A 16099-nucleotide genomic window follows, 5' to 3' on the forward strand; every position below is an offset into this window, starting at 1 on the left:
GCCAACATCGAGGAGACGTGTAACACTGTGATTGAGTTAACTTCCAGGCTGAGGCTTACGTAATCTACAAAACTTTCATTTCCAATTCAGAGTTCGGAGCGCCATAACCCAATATCGTAAGTATAAATATCAGTTTTATTAGTTATTAATCAATTCACTGTTTCATTTCTATTTCATTACTATGTAAATAACCTGCACATATAATGGATACTTTGTATTTTCATTTTGTTAAAGGTACATCATTTCCGTTACTTAAAAATACGATAAAGAAAAAATAATGTAAATACGTTTGGCGATGTTTATAATTATATATATTTAATTTGTTTTTTTAATTTCCATTAATGAATGAGTGCATTTGTTTATTTGTTTTATTTACTTTGCAGTTATTTGCTGTCAACATAAATATACATTGACGTCAATTAATCTATTATATATACCTGTGAAAACCCCGGGTAAATTTCTAAATTTAGTAAAGGGACTTTCTTATTTAATTATTTATAAATGCTGCAATTCCAGTTCTTATTTTTAGATTGTCAAACAAATGGGTATTTAAAACATGTCAACATTTAATCAGGGACTAATATACTACATTTGTAATATATACTAATCAAAAACTAACTTAGATATAGGAAGATGTGGTGTGAGTGCCAATGAGACAACTCTCCATCCAAATAAAATTTAAAAAAAAAGTCAATGCAACCATTAAAAGGTCAATGTACGGTCTTCAACGCGCAGCCTTGGCTCACACCGAACAAATAGCTATAAAGGGCCCCAAAATTACTAGATTAAAACCATTCAAACATATACTTATAAAAAACTAATATATCATGCCCAGGCTTTAATGGAGAAGTGTTAACTATACAACTTGAAGATTTGAAGATGAATATATATTTTATATCAACATCTCAAAAGTGTACAAAACAAAACCAATAACAAACAAGCGAATCTCAAGAGCCTGAGTGTGTGTATCTTTTTTCGTTTTGGAAATCATGGAAAAATATATAAAAATCATACCAAATACCCCAAAAATGATTGCGGCCAAATTTGGTTCAATATTGATCCCGTAATTTAATATCAGCCGTACATTGACCTATAATGGTTTACTTTTTTTTAATTGTTATTTGGATGGAAAGTTGTCTCATTGGCACTCACACCGAATCTTCCTTTATCTATTTGAACAGTTATTCAGCAACAAAGTTGTAACACTTCATTAGCACCCCGTGAAAAAGCGAAAGAAACATATTTGCCATGTTTGGTTTCATTCCGTCCAGCGGTTCTTAAAAATAAGACATTTGTATGTATTTCCCTTAGGGTCCTATGTTAAACTGAGTCCGCCACTGTCGGCCATCTTGGATGATGGATCGGCCTCAATGTAACAACACCCGGTCAGCACCTCATAAGGAACATTTATGTCATAAAATTGAGGATGTAAATGGGGAATGTGTCAAAGAGACAACAACCCGACCATAGAAAAACAACAGCAGAAGGTCACCAACAGGTCTTCAATGAAGCGAGAAATTCCCGCACCCGGAGGCGTCCTTCAGCTGGCCCCTAAACAAATATATACAAGATCAGTGATAATGAAAGCCATACTAATTTCCAAATTGTACACAAGAAACTAAAATTAAAATAATACAAGACTAACAAAGGCCAGAGGCTCCTGACTTGGGACAGGCGCAAAAATGCGGCGGGGTTCAACATGTTTGTGAGATCTCAACCTTCCCCCTATACCTCTAGCCCATGTAGAAAAGTAAACGTATGACAATACGCACATTAAAATACAGTTCATGAGAAGTCCGAATCTGATGTCAGAAGATGTAACCAAAGAAAATAAACAAAATGGCAATAATACATAAATAACAACCGACTACTAGCAGTTAACTGACATGACAGCTCCAGACTTCAATTAAACTGACTGAAAGATTATGATTTCATCATATGAACATCAGGCATAATCCTTCCCATTAGGGATTTAGTATCATGTTTGGTTCAATTCCATTTATTGGTTCTGTAAAAGGGGTGTTGCTAAACGGAAAACGGAACGGAAACAGAAAGATTTTTTGATATAGACGGCATTTAAGGGGGATACAGAACTATGAAAATCAATAGATCTTGTCTTGCTAGTAATGTTTGCTATTAAAAGTTTCTATCTATTTATCATATATTTCAATATAACAGGCGAACCTGCAAATTTTTAAATTCGTAATATAACTCCCATGAAATCACTTGACCGTTTTGACGTGAAGAACATTAGGTAGAGCTCAACACTAATACAGATGAAAATGAAAACTCGACGAAATAGCAAACAACATCGAGGGGGGACCTTTATCGGGACTCCGAGATCGGGTTTATTTAAGCTTGGGATTTAGGGATTAATTCTTTCTGGATCCGGGAATGCCTTTTTCGAACCGGGATTTCGGGATCAGGACCCTTCCTCCCCCTTCCCATGCCTTGGAAGGAACATTCATGCCATGTTTGCTTTCATTCCATTCAGCGGTTCTCTAAAAGATGGTAAGTGTATGTATTTCCCATAGGGTCCCGCCTGTGGCCATCTTGAATGATCGATCGGGGTCAAGGTCAACAAATAATACGGGACATTCATAACATTATCATATTTGGTTTTATATATTCTATTTACACATCCATTGCTTGATAAATTAAAAGCAGCAAATAATTAAAACACAATCACCTTGTTTTAACAAAGTGTTATCATTCAAGCAGTCAATTACACCGAATACTTATCCTGTTACATTTTCTTTAATGAATATCATATTAATATTTTCTTTACAGATTTCAGTGTTTAAACTATACACGGTGAAACAATGGCATCATTTTCATGTTTCTCGGACATGTGCCAACAGGGATTGCAGTTTTGCGAGGAGCAGTCTCAGAGATGTAGAAGTTGTATCGACTTTGCAGAGGATTGTTTTAAAAACAACAGACACATTTCAAACTGTTCCGAGTACTGTTTGGGTACGTAATTAAATTTAACAAATTGCATATGTGTACAGATACACATATATTTTACCACTGTCTGTAATGAAAAGTAAATACTAGATAACATAAGGACATGTACAATGATTGTCAATGATACAACTAATCAACTAAAGATGAAGTGGGTGTTAGCAATTAAAAATCACCATACAGCTTCAACAATGAGAAACGCCTCTTATATATATATCAGGTCGTAGCATTTTTATTTATTTCGAATATATAGTCTTTAGGTTTTAATCTATTTGCTGTTCATATTCGGAAAAATAGCATTATGGTCTACTTATATAGTTGACCATAATTACAGGCTATGTTAAACCAAGTTCCCTGCTGGCGGCCATCTTGGATGATGGTTCGGCTACTGGTGGATGATTAATTATGTTTCTTTTATTGGTACTGTGTAGCTCAGCTTTCAATTGTTACCTTCTGTAACAACATCCAACACAAATCAAGGGAATGTTATTAAATTTTATTCTTATTAAATATGTTGCACTCCAAATCAATCTCAACAGCTAAGACTAAGAAAGCAATGTACATGTACATTTATGACAAATGAAATACAAGTATGTTGCTCTTTAAACTTATAACAATCTAAATTAAATCAAACCTTTTCGGTTTTAAAATTTTAAAAGTTCTTTACATGTATATACAACATGAAAGGAAAGACAAACCGTTTTTTTTATGGCAATTGTTATAATTGTAAACAATGTTTTTTTGCAGACACATTGACAAAAAATATTTCGGAAACTGATAGAACAATACTGAACTGTTCCACTTCAGGTTAGTAAATATGATATACATTGAATTGTCATCCATCAAATGTGGCTTCATTGGAAATGTTGCTACTTATCTATTACAAAGCATTACAAATTATCACCAACATGTAATTTGTGTAATTTATTGAACTGTCCAGCACATATAATCTTAAAGCATTGCGTTGATATGCCAGGTGAGCGATAGAGGCTATTTAGAGTCGTGTTTCTTTTGTGAGAGAGTAGTATTATAACATCGACCTATTGTAGCGAATGTCGATCGTTTAGCAAAAAAAAAATCATTTATAAAACATGACTTCCTTTACAGTCAGTGGCAAATTTGTGAAATATAAACTATAACTCGCGATCGTTTGGGATACAATCTCTTAAAAAGACTACCAGGCTGCGGGTCCAGGGCATTTTAATCCCCCTTTTAAGTCTTCCATGTATGTATAATGACAATTGGATATTTTAGATGGTTCCAGATGGTTACCAGAAGAACATCATCTCTTGATTGAATCAATTCTAACTTGCATTATCGTGACTGGCGTAGCATTTTGTCTTCTCTGCAAGTTCCAATTGTTGCCTGACTTTATTCGGAATATATATGCCATTCAAAAAGAAAAAGGCACTGGCAAAGTAATTCCTGTTATGGATAAAAACCTTGAGATAAATATGAAACAACCGTTAATGTGTGATCAAAAAGGTATGGCAAACTTAAAGTCTAAATTTATTAAATAGCATATACATGTATGCACCTGGTAAAGAAATGGCCCTATAAAACATTTCCGTTTGCTTGCATTAAAAGCATCAAATAATATTTTTTAAAGCTGTAAAGGCCTAAAGGATGTATAATATTATGTATAAATAATGTAAGGATTCTCTGAAAAATTCTCTGATCTTTAGTTTCTTGAATAATAAAATATATGCTTCATATAAGTCTTCAAGATTGCCATATAATTTGAATTTTTGTGTTTGTATTTTTAAATTAGAACAGGAAACAAATAGCCACGAAGAAAAGTTAAAGGAGGTACTTGTTGTGAATGGTGAATGTGGATTTGACCAACTTAAACAGATACCCAATGCAAGGAAAGACGACCCTTCATTGTGTTTAAGTGGATGTAGATTTGATCCGACCACAACATAAAATGTCATACTAAACAGGTATACTGCTTTGTGGAGGAATGGAACTTTCACCAATCAATGAAATAACGTGACGAGCTCATAAAAGAATATCAGAATCAGAAAGGGTAATTTTGCATGGTTGCATATAATTCATCTGTTCAGATATATATGAAATGCCCCTTTCTGCATGTACAAACATGTACACATATATGCGGTAGGTATTAACATCTAAAACGTCTCTTATAGGAGAAGCATGATTAATTATAATCATTTCTCTCTATGCTAACAAATATTCCTTTTTGCTTAAAGTTTAATGGCAAATGTTTAATGCATATCGAGAAAAATATCAAATTCAAAAATACATTTTGTATATTACATGCAAGCCGAGGGGATGCCGTATAGAAGGCGGGAAATTTTAACTTTAACCAGAAACAGAAATGAATGTTGCAATTAGTCACCCCTGATCCAAATAATAGTCAAAGGGTGTTCAACTTCAAGTGAGCGTAATATTCTTTCAACACGAGTCATCAACTTAAACTTATATTCTTGTAGCGCTTATTTTGGTATTTATGTATTCTTCCACACCACAAAACGGACGCGTCCTTAGAGAATGAGACAAATAATGGTAATTGCTCATTAAACCCGGAGTTAATAAATGAATAATTATAGAAAATTTAATGAAACATTAGATAAAAAGACAAAGAAAAGTTTGAAAGGCTAAACAATGTAAACACATGCTTATATAAGCTTGTACAAAAATTATAACAATACATTTGCAAATGGTTGGTCATTGGTGAATATGAGAACAAACGCATTACTATTTCTTTTACAATTTAATAAAGAATACGCTGATTATGTACGAAACTATGGAAATATGGGGGCGGGGGGAATTGTCAATAAGACAGGACATGGATATAAGCAATACGTGTAATCATAGTTCGGGAATTTCAATATTGAAAAACAAATAAGCCATAACAGGTGGGGTGGCACAGATGAATAGGAGGGAAGGGAGGGCTAAACAAAAAGACGTTGGACAAATCATGAACATTTCTCTCTCATTTGTAACAGTATTGGGTCATAATGTATATATTAATTTTACATCTTTTTTTTTCATTTTTTACTAACTTTTCTATTCTTTCTCAATGATTGGTGAAAGTTTCATTGTTAAGCTGTATTCTTGGATGTGCTGGCTTTCTGTGATAAACTACTAACAGTAAATCAACCTTAAAGTGCTGATAAAATTCTTGCATGAATATATATACATTTGTATTATGATTTGCTTATTTTGTACTGTTTAACATTGTGATAGATGTAGACGTTAGATACTATTCTTCATTAATCACACACTGTTTAATAACATTTTGTACATGTACGTACATATTGTGCTTACCTTATCATTTGTACTGCTAGGTATACTAAATGAAATTATTAATGTACTTTATAGAAATTATGACGTTAGATTTTATCCACCATTTATCACTCGCATTAATATGTATAACATTGTATGCATGTAGATATTTTGTTTGCTTCATCACCTAGAAAATAAAAATAACGTCAGTCTATTATTATATTAGCTTGTAAAACATTAAAATGTATGTTTAACACAACTGTTTGTGAAACCTCCAGTATTGAATGTTTCATGCTTTTAAATTCCACAAAACATTTACGTTCCTAGAAAACCTAAATCATTACATCAGTTGAAATGTAAAATCTTTCTGTTCCCTTCCAATGTACTTTTAAAATGTTCACCTCTTACTACACATATCAATTAGAAATCGCATTACTTTTCATCTTTATGGAAGTACTAAACTTATTCCTAAAATGTATGGAATTATATAATAATATTATGCCCACATTTGTCTTGTTTCAATGTTGGGCTGTGTCAAGATGTTAAATAATTTAAATAAGTAAAGATATAATTAATAATGGAAGCGGGGCAATTGCAAAAAGACAACAACCCGACCTTTGAGCAGAAAACAGCTGAAGGACACCAATTGGTCTTTAACACAGCGAGAGACTCTCGCACCCGGAGGCGTCCTTCAGCAGACCCCTAAAAATGTGTACTAGTTCAGTGATGATGAACGTCATTCAAAACTCCGAAATATTGAAATACAAACATTAATAATCAAAATTCTACGTGGGATCAAAACTGTATCGCACGGCCTTAATCACGTAGTCATTGTTCTTTAGTGACTTGATCTTCATCGATGGCATGTCTTCGATAATTATTGTTTTAAATGATATACACAAAAAGGGCATGTGGTTTGCTATCAACAGTACACTATATATTATCAAATATCAAAATACAAGGAAATGAAAAAAAACGTTGGTCAACGTACGGTCTTCAACAATCAGCAAAACTCTACCGACGGTAACTATGGAGCACTTGTCTATTTTTGAAAAAAAAACCGCGTATATCAAACTTAAAAAAAACCCAAAAACTTTCCCCTTATTTTGCACATTTTTGACATTGTTAAATTACACCTTGTCAAAAGTTCGTTACAGCAGATTTATAATTATTTTTAAAAAGTCTACAATAATACGAATATACAAAACAGCTGCTTGTTTTGATTATTTCCTTTACAAAGTTCATTCACCACTCCAAACGACCGGACTCATTAATATTTCATATGCAAACAAAACACGATTACAGAATCATAGGTAAATTTAATGTAGTGTCATTCATGTATATGTGCAAGTCAATTACGTAACGTATATAAAAAGTTATATATTTTCAATTGAAAATTTTCGTTTATCTATAATATTCAATCCTTTTCGGTTTTTCCGATTTAATGTCATTGGAAAAACGTAATGATCACGTTTTATTTTTGTTTCAAATGAGGCAAAATATTAGATATAAAATAAGAGGTTGAGAATGTAGTATGTTAAGGTAATATCAACACAAAGAAACGTGAGACAGCAAGTCCTCAACGAATGCTCATTTAATATAGACATTCATTTTCAGAAGTCCCGGATTGCTTTTTTTGCGAAGTAAATTAAAGTTCATTTACAAAGACTTTTTAAGTGAGTACATAAACTTTAAAAAAAGATACAGAAGTTACAAAAAGGCAAATATGTCGCAAAACAAAACCGAAAACGATATAGCAAAAAAAAAAAGAACAATGAAAAATATACGAAGACTGAAAAAACAGCACTCTCAAAAACACAAAAGGGAAACAAAACCTTCTCACAAAAAAACCAACTAAAACATTGGAGGGATAAAGAAGGGTATCGGTCTAACACGCTCTCGAAGTGTTAAAAAAATTAATAAAATTAATCCCGCCCCACACTTGACATCCATCTTGTTGCTCATGATAAGTAACAAATTGTAAATAAGCCTCATTCGCTGATCAAATCCAGGATAACAGATAACCTTTTAGTAAATTTATTTTATCAATAAAATATTTTGTTGAAAATAAACTGACAACGCCATGGCTAAAAATCAAAAAGACAAACAATAGTACACATGACACAACATAGAAAACTAAAGAATAAGCAACACGAACCCCACCTAAAACTAAGGGGATTCTCAAGTGCTCCGGAAGGGTAAGCAGGTCCTGCACCACATGTTGCACCCATCGTGTTGCTCATGTTATAACAAATCTGGTAAATAATCGAATTCGGTTGGTCATATTCATGAAAGGGAAGGAAATTGTAGTTAGCCGACCGTGCAAGAGCTTTATAGCCAGTCAAGGTCGTTAACAACTTCCATTTGTTGTACGACGTAAGGAACATATCCGATATCATATGGAAACGGTTATTCCATAGCGGTCAACCAACTCGTGATGGCGTCCTTAAATATACAAAGGGATGATTTCAACTTCGCCATTTAGAACTCTTGCTTTAAAAGCTTCCTTGTGAGCAGCAACCCTCTATCAAGAAAATCATAATAGGAAATACAAGCACGGGTATATTGTATCAATTGGGAGATATATTATACACCGTATGCAGGTGCTGTTGAAGAATGGCTACTAAGAAATGGAAATTTCACAATTGGAAAGCTGAAATCATCTTTTTTGTTGTAAAGTTTTGTTTTCAACCAACAGTCGATGTCAATTTCTAGATATAAGTCAAGAAATTAGGCCGACTTAACTGTATCTGTAGTATCCTTTATCTCTAGTTCGATGGGACAGATGCGTTCAACATACATTGTAGTCACCAAATTTTGAATTATTTAGTGAGAGAACATCATCTATATAGCGGAAAGTAAGGTTAAAGGATATTGCTAACTTCTTATTTGTCTTCATAAGAAGTTCTTGTATGAAGTCAGCCTCAAAAGGACAAAGAAACAAGTCAGCAAGAAGAGGGTCACAATTGGTTCCCGTTGGAATGCCGACAGTCTTTTGAAAAACACGTCCTTTGAACGTAATAAATAAGTTGACATTCAAAAAATTAAGCATCTTGACAATGTCAGTTTCAGAAATTGTTTGTTTGAATCAGAGTAGTCCTTTACAAAGTAGGATTTATCCTATCCTAAGACAAGATAATTGTATCTATGTTGGCCATTCTTTTTCCTTTTTTAATTTTTTATACTATACTATAAATAAGAAGATGTGTTATTATGATTTCAAATTAAACCAATAGTCACCAGAGACAAACAGATGTTGAAACTTACTTACTATACATTTATCAACAAGACTTATTCTAACCATTTTAATGAAATCTATGTTTTGTTCCTTTATTTGTCCACCTTCAATTGGCTTCAGTTTAACATTTTATTGTTTATGCCACTGCTGTAGCGGAGGGGGCATTAAGGTTAACTTAACCCTTGACTGTCTGTAAATATACGTTCTAAATTAGATTCCGTTCTCTAACATTAGTTTGCCTCAACCAAATGAAACTTACAAACAAAGCTCATAACTACATAACACAGATTATATTTTAATTTGGGTAGCGTCACTTTTACCATTTTAATAGAGTTATACCATTTATAAATGGAAAAATGCGAATTTTATCGTTTTCTTTCTTTAGTTTGCCTCAAGCAAATGATATGAAACTTATGAGTATTGCTTAAAAACATAACAGAGATTAAGTTTTAATTTGAAAGGGTCATTTTTACCATTCTCGAGTTATGCCCCTTTACAAATGGAAAAATCGCAGAAATTTTCGTTTCCGTTCTCTAACTTTAGTTTGCCTCAAGCAAATGTTATGAAACTGATACATTATAACAGTAAATAAATGTACAATTTGGGTTTAACATAGTTTAAGGTCTTCGACACACCATTGTCTATACTACATCTAATGCTCTGAATTACCGTGAAAGTAGAAAGACTGTTAATGATTTTTAGCAGAAACTATCAAGATCTGTCATCAATCAAAAACTCCATATCAACAAAGGAAAGTGAGGCATTTCTAGAACGTAACTATTTTGCTTGGTGCTAAAATACCACCGAAGTAAGCATTATATTTTAGATTTTTAAAATACCACCGAAGTAAGCATTATATTTTAGATTTTTAAAATACCACCGAAGTAAGCAATAGTCATTTTAGATTTCTAAGGGTTCTCCTACATGTATATCAGCCAATCGATGGATATATAACTGCAGTATATATGCAATTTGACAGGTAAAGTTTGATTGAACGGTGATGTTTGATGTCAAATTACTAGACTAAGTATTTAATAATCCAGAACAAATCATAAGGACAGTGAGGAAATGATTAAACGTATAACCAAGCCCGAAAAAGGAACCAGGGCTGCACACAAGGAATACACATGATTTATCAATTTTAAAACTACTAGACTAAGTTTTTAATAATCAAGAACAAATCATATGGACATTGAAGAAATGATTAAACCAAAAAGGACCAAACGTATAACCAAGCCCGAAAAAGGAACCAGGGCTGCACACAAGGAAGATACATGATTTATCAATTTTAAAACATTTTCTGAATTTTGTATAAACAAAAGTTTGATTTTCATGCCAGTACCGAGGCGCTCAGTCGCTTATTGTAGCTGAGATTGTTATACTCTCAGAAACTAAGCACACCGTAGGTGTGAACATAATAAAAAAGATTAAGAAAAATCCAACAAAATGCTCCATGAACCATACAAGTAAATGTGGTATGAATACGATGTACAAGACCGGACATCCTTGTGTTGATGACGAGCTTGTGTCAAGTTGATTTATATGAATAGTTGCTGCTAGAAACATGCTGTTCCTAAAACAAGATAAACATTATCTAATATAATATTTTGACAATTCATAAGGTTAAGTTATGAAAAGTTCAGAACAAATTTCCCTTTTTCTTACAGTTAATATATCTTAAATCATGTTCTTAGATATGTAATTTATTTGTACGTATTACTGTAACACTGAAGAGATTGTTATAAAAACAATTCATTAATTACAGGTAGACACTCTCTTTTGTCATTTCTTCCGAATATTGTGTGTGGATTCAGGATGCAAGATGCAGTTTGTAAGTTTTTCTTTTTACTGTAATTTGTTTTTTTTTAACTTCAAGTGGCGTTAAAGTAGACTAGCGTAATTAATTTTCTTCGTTCTTAATTCTTTAATAACTACATGTACATGTATATTCTAAATAACAGGTTTTATCATCGTATTAATATTTAAAAGAGCTGAAATTGAATATTTCTTAATCAATATTTGATATTTTTTTTTGTATTTTCCATCAATTTTCTAAATGAAACTAACGTTTGGTTTAAGGTGGTACCTAATACTACAGGGAGATAACTGTAAAATTCAGCTAAACGTTTTAATCACGGTGTGTTGTTTAGGAAATATTAATCTTTTCAATGATCAAAATAAGTGTTTGTCCAACTGTTATATAACCAAAGAAGTTTTTCTAATAAAGCGGTTGTTTTAAATTTTTCGAAATTTTCATATTTGTGTCAAATGTCTAAATAAACATTTTGTCAAAATTTTATGAAAATTAAACGAGCCAATTTAATATAGTTCAAGCTGTTAGGTATCACCTTAACTTGAGAATCATGATTGAGTGACTATAAAAATAATGCTGAAAATGGTTCATATCTTGACCGGCAGCATATAAATGTAGCTGAAGTCTAACTATAGATGACACAAAAATGTGTCCTTGAATTGTTGTCTCATTCACGTCCACATCACGTCACTCTGTATTTATATGTACACACAGTATTATAAATGTTCTATATACAGGGAATATAAATATGATACAAAGAAACACATGTCATTTCCCATCAATTCGTTTGATGTGTGTGAGCTTCTGATTTTTCCATTTGATAAGGGACTTTCCTTTTTGAATTTTCCTCTAAATTTGTATTTTTGTGGTTTTACTTTCATCAATGAAAATCAGGCACCATTAGTTGAAACCTAAACATATAAACAAATTATCAATTATAAATTATATGTTGTTTTTTCAGAATATGCTACAAATAATTGCTGGTTTGGGTATTCTTGTGTCGACAGTATTTGGTTTAATACAAGAAGATATAATACCACCACTGCTACAAGATTGTTACTCTAGACATGAACATTTAATGACAGCATCAAACGAATACGCTATTCAAACTGACTGTCTTCAAACTTTTCTTAATACAACGTACGGAGCCAAGACTTTTCTTACTTTAGATGAAACCGCTTTGAAATGGTTTGATTCCCTTGGGATGAAATCTCATCGTCGAATGAAGCGACAAGCACGCAAGCGACGCAGGAGTGAAATACGCACACTGAGTAGCTACGAACTCCGAGCCTTTTTTAATGCAATAAATGCTTTGAAACGTGATCAGGTAAGTGTTTTGAACATCTTTGTAAATTATATTATCACTTTGTAGAAGTGAGAAAGGTGTAAACAGTATCGCCTGGAACTTAAATGGAAACTAAACTATTGGTTAACATGCAACATCTTCATGAAACCATTCAAGAGGGGCGAAAGATATCTGACTCATAAATTGAAAATAAACATTCAACGACATGGCTAAAAAAGAAAAGGACAAACAAATAATACACAAAAAAAACAACCAGAAACATCAGCGAATGCAATTTTTAATTTTAGTTCAAACCGATATCTTCCCATTTCTCAGAAGCGTCTCACACTGGTACCGATGTAAAAATCTATATTCATTTTATTGTGCAACCCGATATCATATCTTATTTCAAATAATCTAACTTTGGATTTCCAAATATTTTGAAGACCTTAGCTTGCAGTTCAATTATGCTTGATTGTTGGTAGCTTAACGTCCAGTGGCAAATATATCATGCATGTTCAGGACGAGAACAAGTTAACAACAAATACAATAGGTAGGTCTTGTGATAGACGTAATCCGGGATGATGGTCGGGGAGATTTGGACTGCCACTGTAAAATGAGGGTATATGGATAGGGACAGATATATTGCCTTGCAACAGATCATCTACGGACCCAAGAAGAGTTGTTGCAAGGGTTATTAACGTGTATAGAGCGTGGTACCGATTTAAACATCCTATTATGACCGAACGTTGCTGCAAACTTGTTACATTCCGCACAACCAACCGGACGCCCCACTTTTGGCAAGCATTTTAGACTAAGTGACCATATTGCTATTCCCTAGTCACCCTTGATGTAGTTGTGGTGGTGGGAGGGTGTGTTACTATTATATGATACCAGGTGTTAATCATGTACTTATTATTTATTTACAGTCTGTCTCACCAAACAAGTATGATGTATTCGCCTTAATGCACCAAACACTAGCACTGCCATCAGCTCACCGAGGTCCAAACTTTGTTAGTTGGCATAGATACTATCTCGAACTGTAAGTACTGAATTATCAAGTTTCATTGGCTAAGAAAATACTAATTATGAAGAAATTGACGATAAACTTAGACTTAAGTTTCAACAACAACACAAACAAAAACAAAAAAGAATCCAGTCTGGTGTTTTAGGAATTAAAGAAGAACTATTTTTCAGTTAAATAATTCTTTTTTAAATCTCACTTAACAAAAATAATTTTATTCAGATTCAGACTGTCACGCTTCTATTCATATACAGTAAACACATTTATGGATTAAACATTAAAATGAGATAAAGATTTAAAAAGAGAAAAGTCAATTAATATTTACTATGTACATGTATGTTTACAAATGGACATTGGCGATCTTTTACAATACTGCAAGCATTCAACGTAGTAATACTTATTCTTGTTTACTTTACAAATATTTAACATTTACAGGTTTGAGAATGCGTTAAAAGAGAAAAATATAAGAGTGACACTGCCTTACTGGGCTTCAAACTTAGAGCATGAAATGGACGACCCGACTGATTCAGTATTTTTTACAAGCATGTTTGTTGGAAATGGGGTTGGACGAGTCATCTATGGACCATTTGCAAACTGGACAACACCAGGGGGAGGATATTTGCAGCGAAATATTGGAGCCAGACGAAGTTCACTCATTAATGCCACTGCACTGCGTAGCGTATTCCAAAAGCGTTACAATAGAGAAATCTTAAGTCCTACTGCAACTAGCAACATAGAAAATCTGGAGAGGCATCATGACAGCGTACATGTATGGATAGGTGGTCAAATGAGTGGAACATCTACTAGTCCCCAAGATCCAATCTTTTTCTTGCATCATTGTTATATCGATTATTTGTGGGAAGTCTTTAGGAAACGACAAGCACGATTGGGAATAAACCCATATACAGATTATCCCGAAACAACAAATCGATTTCACCAACCGAATAGAATAATGGACAACTTACGGCCACCAAAACGCAATATTGAAGGGTACAGCAGTTATTTTGCGAAAATAATTGAGTATGCCGAACCACCGTCTTGTCCGTATTGTGACAACAGAGAATATTTGAGATGCAACAGAACGACCAATCGTTGTCAATCTAGAACAAGAAGTGAATTTTTCGAAATGATGCTTGAAAAAACGATTTATAAAGAAACACCATTAGTCATACCACCAGCGGAACGATTTGAAGCTACGATATTTGATTTCAGATCTGGCGGAGGAGGTGGTGGTGGCGGCGGTGGCGGAAATGGTGGTGGTGGCGGCGGTGGTGGTGGCGGAGCTGGTGGTGGTGGTGGCGGCGGAGGAGGAGGAGGTGGTGGTGGTGGAGGCGGCGGGGGAGGTGGTCGGCGTAAGAAAAGAGCAAGCTCGGTTTATAAAAGTGGTAATGATGGACAAGTAAACGTATTAACAGGACGGTCATTTATGTATGATTCAAAAGGGGTCTCAGACGATTCAAACCTTTTCAAGTGGGCTATTGCCCCGATTACTATTATTTTTGAAAAAACTCAAACGTCCAGATTAAATGATATTTCAAATGTTAATCGGATCCCAGAAGACTTTGCAAACAACGGAATAGGAAAAGTATTTGAAACATCTCCCTTTCCGGTTACTGTTGAAACAACTGGTTTCTCGTACAACGGTAATTACGTGGACACTATTGTATTAGATGAACGATCGATTATGTCCATGACACCTTTCTATATAGCCTTTCAATCGCCTATTCTAAAGGAGACAAAGGCTTATGTTAGAGTATTTGATTCTAGAGGGAAGTTGTGCCAGCCCCAATGTCTTATTACCGGATCTTACCCACCGATCTACCATCACTGCTCTGGGGTTATAAAAGTCAACCAATCGTCACCTAAAATGTACTACAAGGAATTAAGACTACTGACTGAAACTGATTTGATGAACACTTTGTTAACAGATAGCTCTTTTTTAAGCTTTAAATGCATGCTTTAAAACATGTAGTTTCAAAGAAATTCGGTATTCAAAAGCAATTTCTTTTCTCTCTAATTTATGTTTTTGTTTTACTTTTTATATGATACCATTTTGGAGCTGATGTTTTCTATCAAGTGACATTAAACAATGATATTCGACTAGTAAGTTTCTTATCTTCTTGCCTTAAAACTATGAAAATAGAACCATGTTGTCGAAAGGTACATACTTTATGGTATTTCAAAACAGTAAAATAGTCAACTTATATGAGTTATCTATTGAAAACAATGTTTGTTATGAGCCTGAACAATGCTTACAAAATGGTCAATGGAAACTGTTCAAATGTGTGGTTAAACACAATATTTGTCAAAAGACTAAATGTCGATGGGCCTTGGAAGTCAGGAACCCTATTGGACTAGCCGTAGGGCCTCAAACAACCGCCAGTTTTTTGTGAAGTTCGTGTTGCTCAGTCTGTAGTGTTTTATTTAGTGTCTTGTATGCTCTTATTTGTATTTTTTTCGTATTTCCTTCATTGTTATGGCATATTCTGGTTGTTTTCGACTTATACGTTTGGATGTTCATTT

The 16099-nt window shown here is 33.6% G+C and overlaps 2 protein-coding genes across 2 annotated transcripts; both read left to right on the forward strand.

The window, feature by feature from the left end:
- On the forward strand, window positions 1-11285 carry LOC134725078 (uncharacterized). Its single transcript, XM_063588595.1, has 6 exons — window positions 1-116; window positions 2791-2973; window positions 3712-3771; window positions 4219-4449; window positions 4736-4993; window positions 11220-11285. The coding sequence occupies exons 2-5, from the start codon at window positions 2823-2825 to the stop codon at window positions 4888-4890; spliced, it is 597 nt and encodes a 198-aa protein (XP_063444665.1). The 5' UTR covers window positions 1-116; window positions 2791-2822; the 3' UTR covers window positions 4891-4993; window positions 11220-11285.
- LOC134726399 (tyrosinase-like protein) lies at window positions 11057-15539 on the forward strand. The gene is made up of 4 exons (XM_063590799.1): window positions 11057-11285; window positions 12229-12594; window positions 13482-13594; window positions 14012-15539. The coding sequence occupies exons 1-4, from the start codon at window positions 11277-11279 to the stop codon at window positions 15537-15539; spliced, it is 2016 nt and encodes a 671-aa protein (XP_063446869.1). The 5' UTR covers window positions 11057-11276.
- The last annotated feature ends 560 nt before the right edge of the window (window positions 15540-16099 follow it).

The sequence above is a fragment of the Mytilus trossulus genome, chromosome 7 (assembly GCF_036588685.1).
Source record: "Mytilus trossulus isolate FHL-02 chromosome 7, PNRI_Mtr1.1.1.hap1, whole genome shotgun sequence".
NCBI lineage: Eukaryota > Metazoa > Mollusca > Bivalvia > Mytilida > Mytilidae > Mytilus > Mytilus trossulus.

Excerpts from the sequence above, each read along its gene's own strand:
- LOC134725078 (XM_063588595.1), top strand. The coding sequence starts at position 2,823 with ATGGCATCATTTTCATGTTTCTCGGACATGTGCCAACAGGGATTGCAG. Across the intron at positions 2,974-3,711 it reads CTGTTCCGAGTACTGTTTGG|ACACATTGACAAAAAATATT; the intron begins GTACGTAATTAA and ends GTTTTTTTGCAG. Across the intron at positions 4,450-4,735 it reads GTTAATGTGTGATCAAAAAG|AACAGGAAACAAATAGCCAC; the intron begins GTATGGCAAACT and ends TTTTTAAATTAG.
- LOC134726399 (XM_063590799.1), top strand. Across the intron at positions 12,595-13,481 it reads ATGCTTTGAAACGTGATCAG|TCTGTCTCACCAAACAAGTA; the intron begins GTAAGTGTTTTG and ends ATTTATTTACAG. Across the intron at positions 13,595-14,011 it reads CATAGATACTATCTCGAACT|GTTTGAGAATGCGTTAAAAG; the intron begins GTAAGTACTGAA and ends TAACATTTACAG.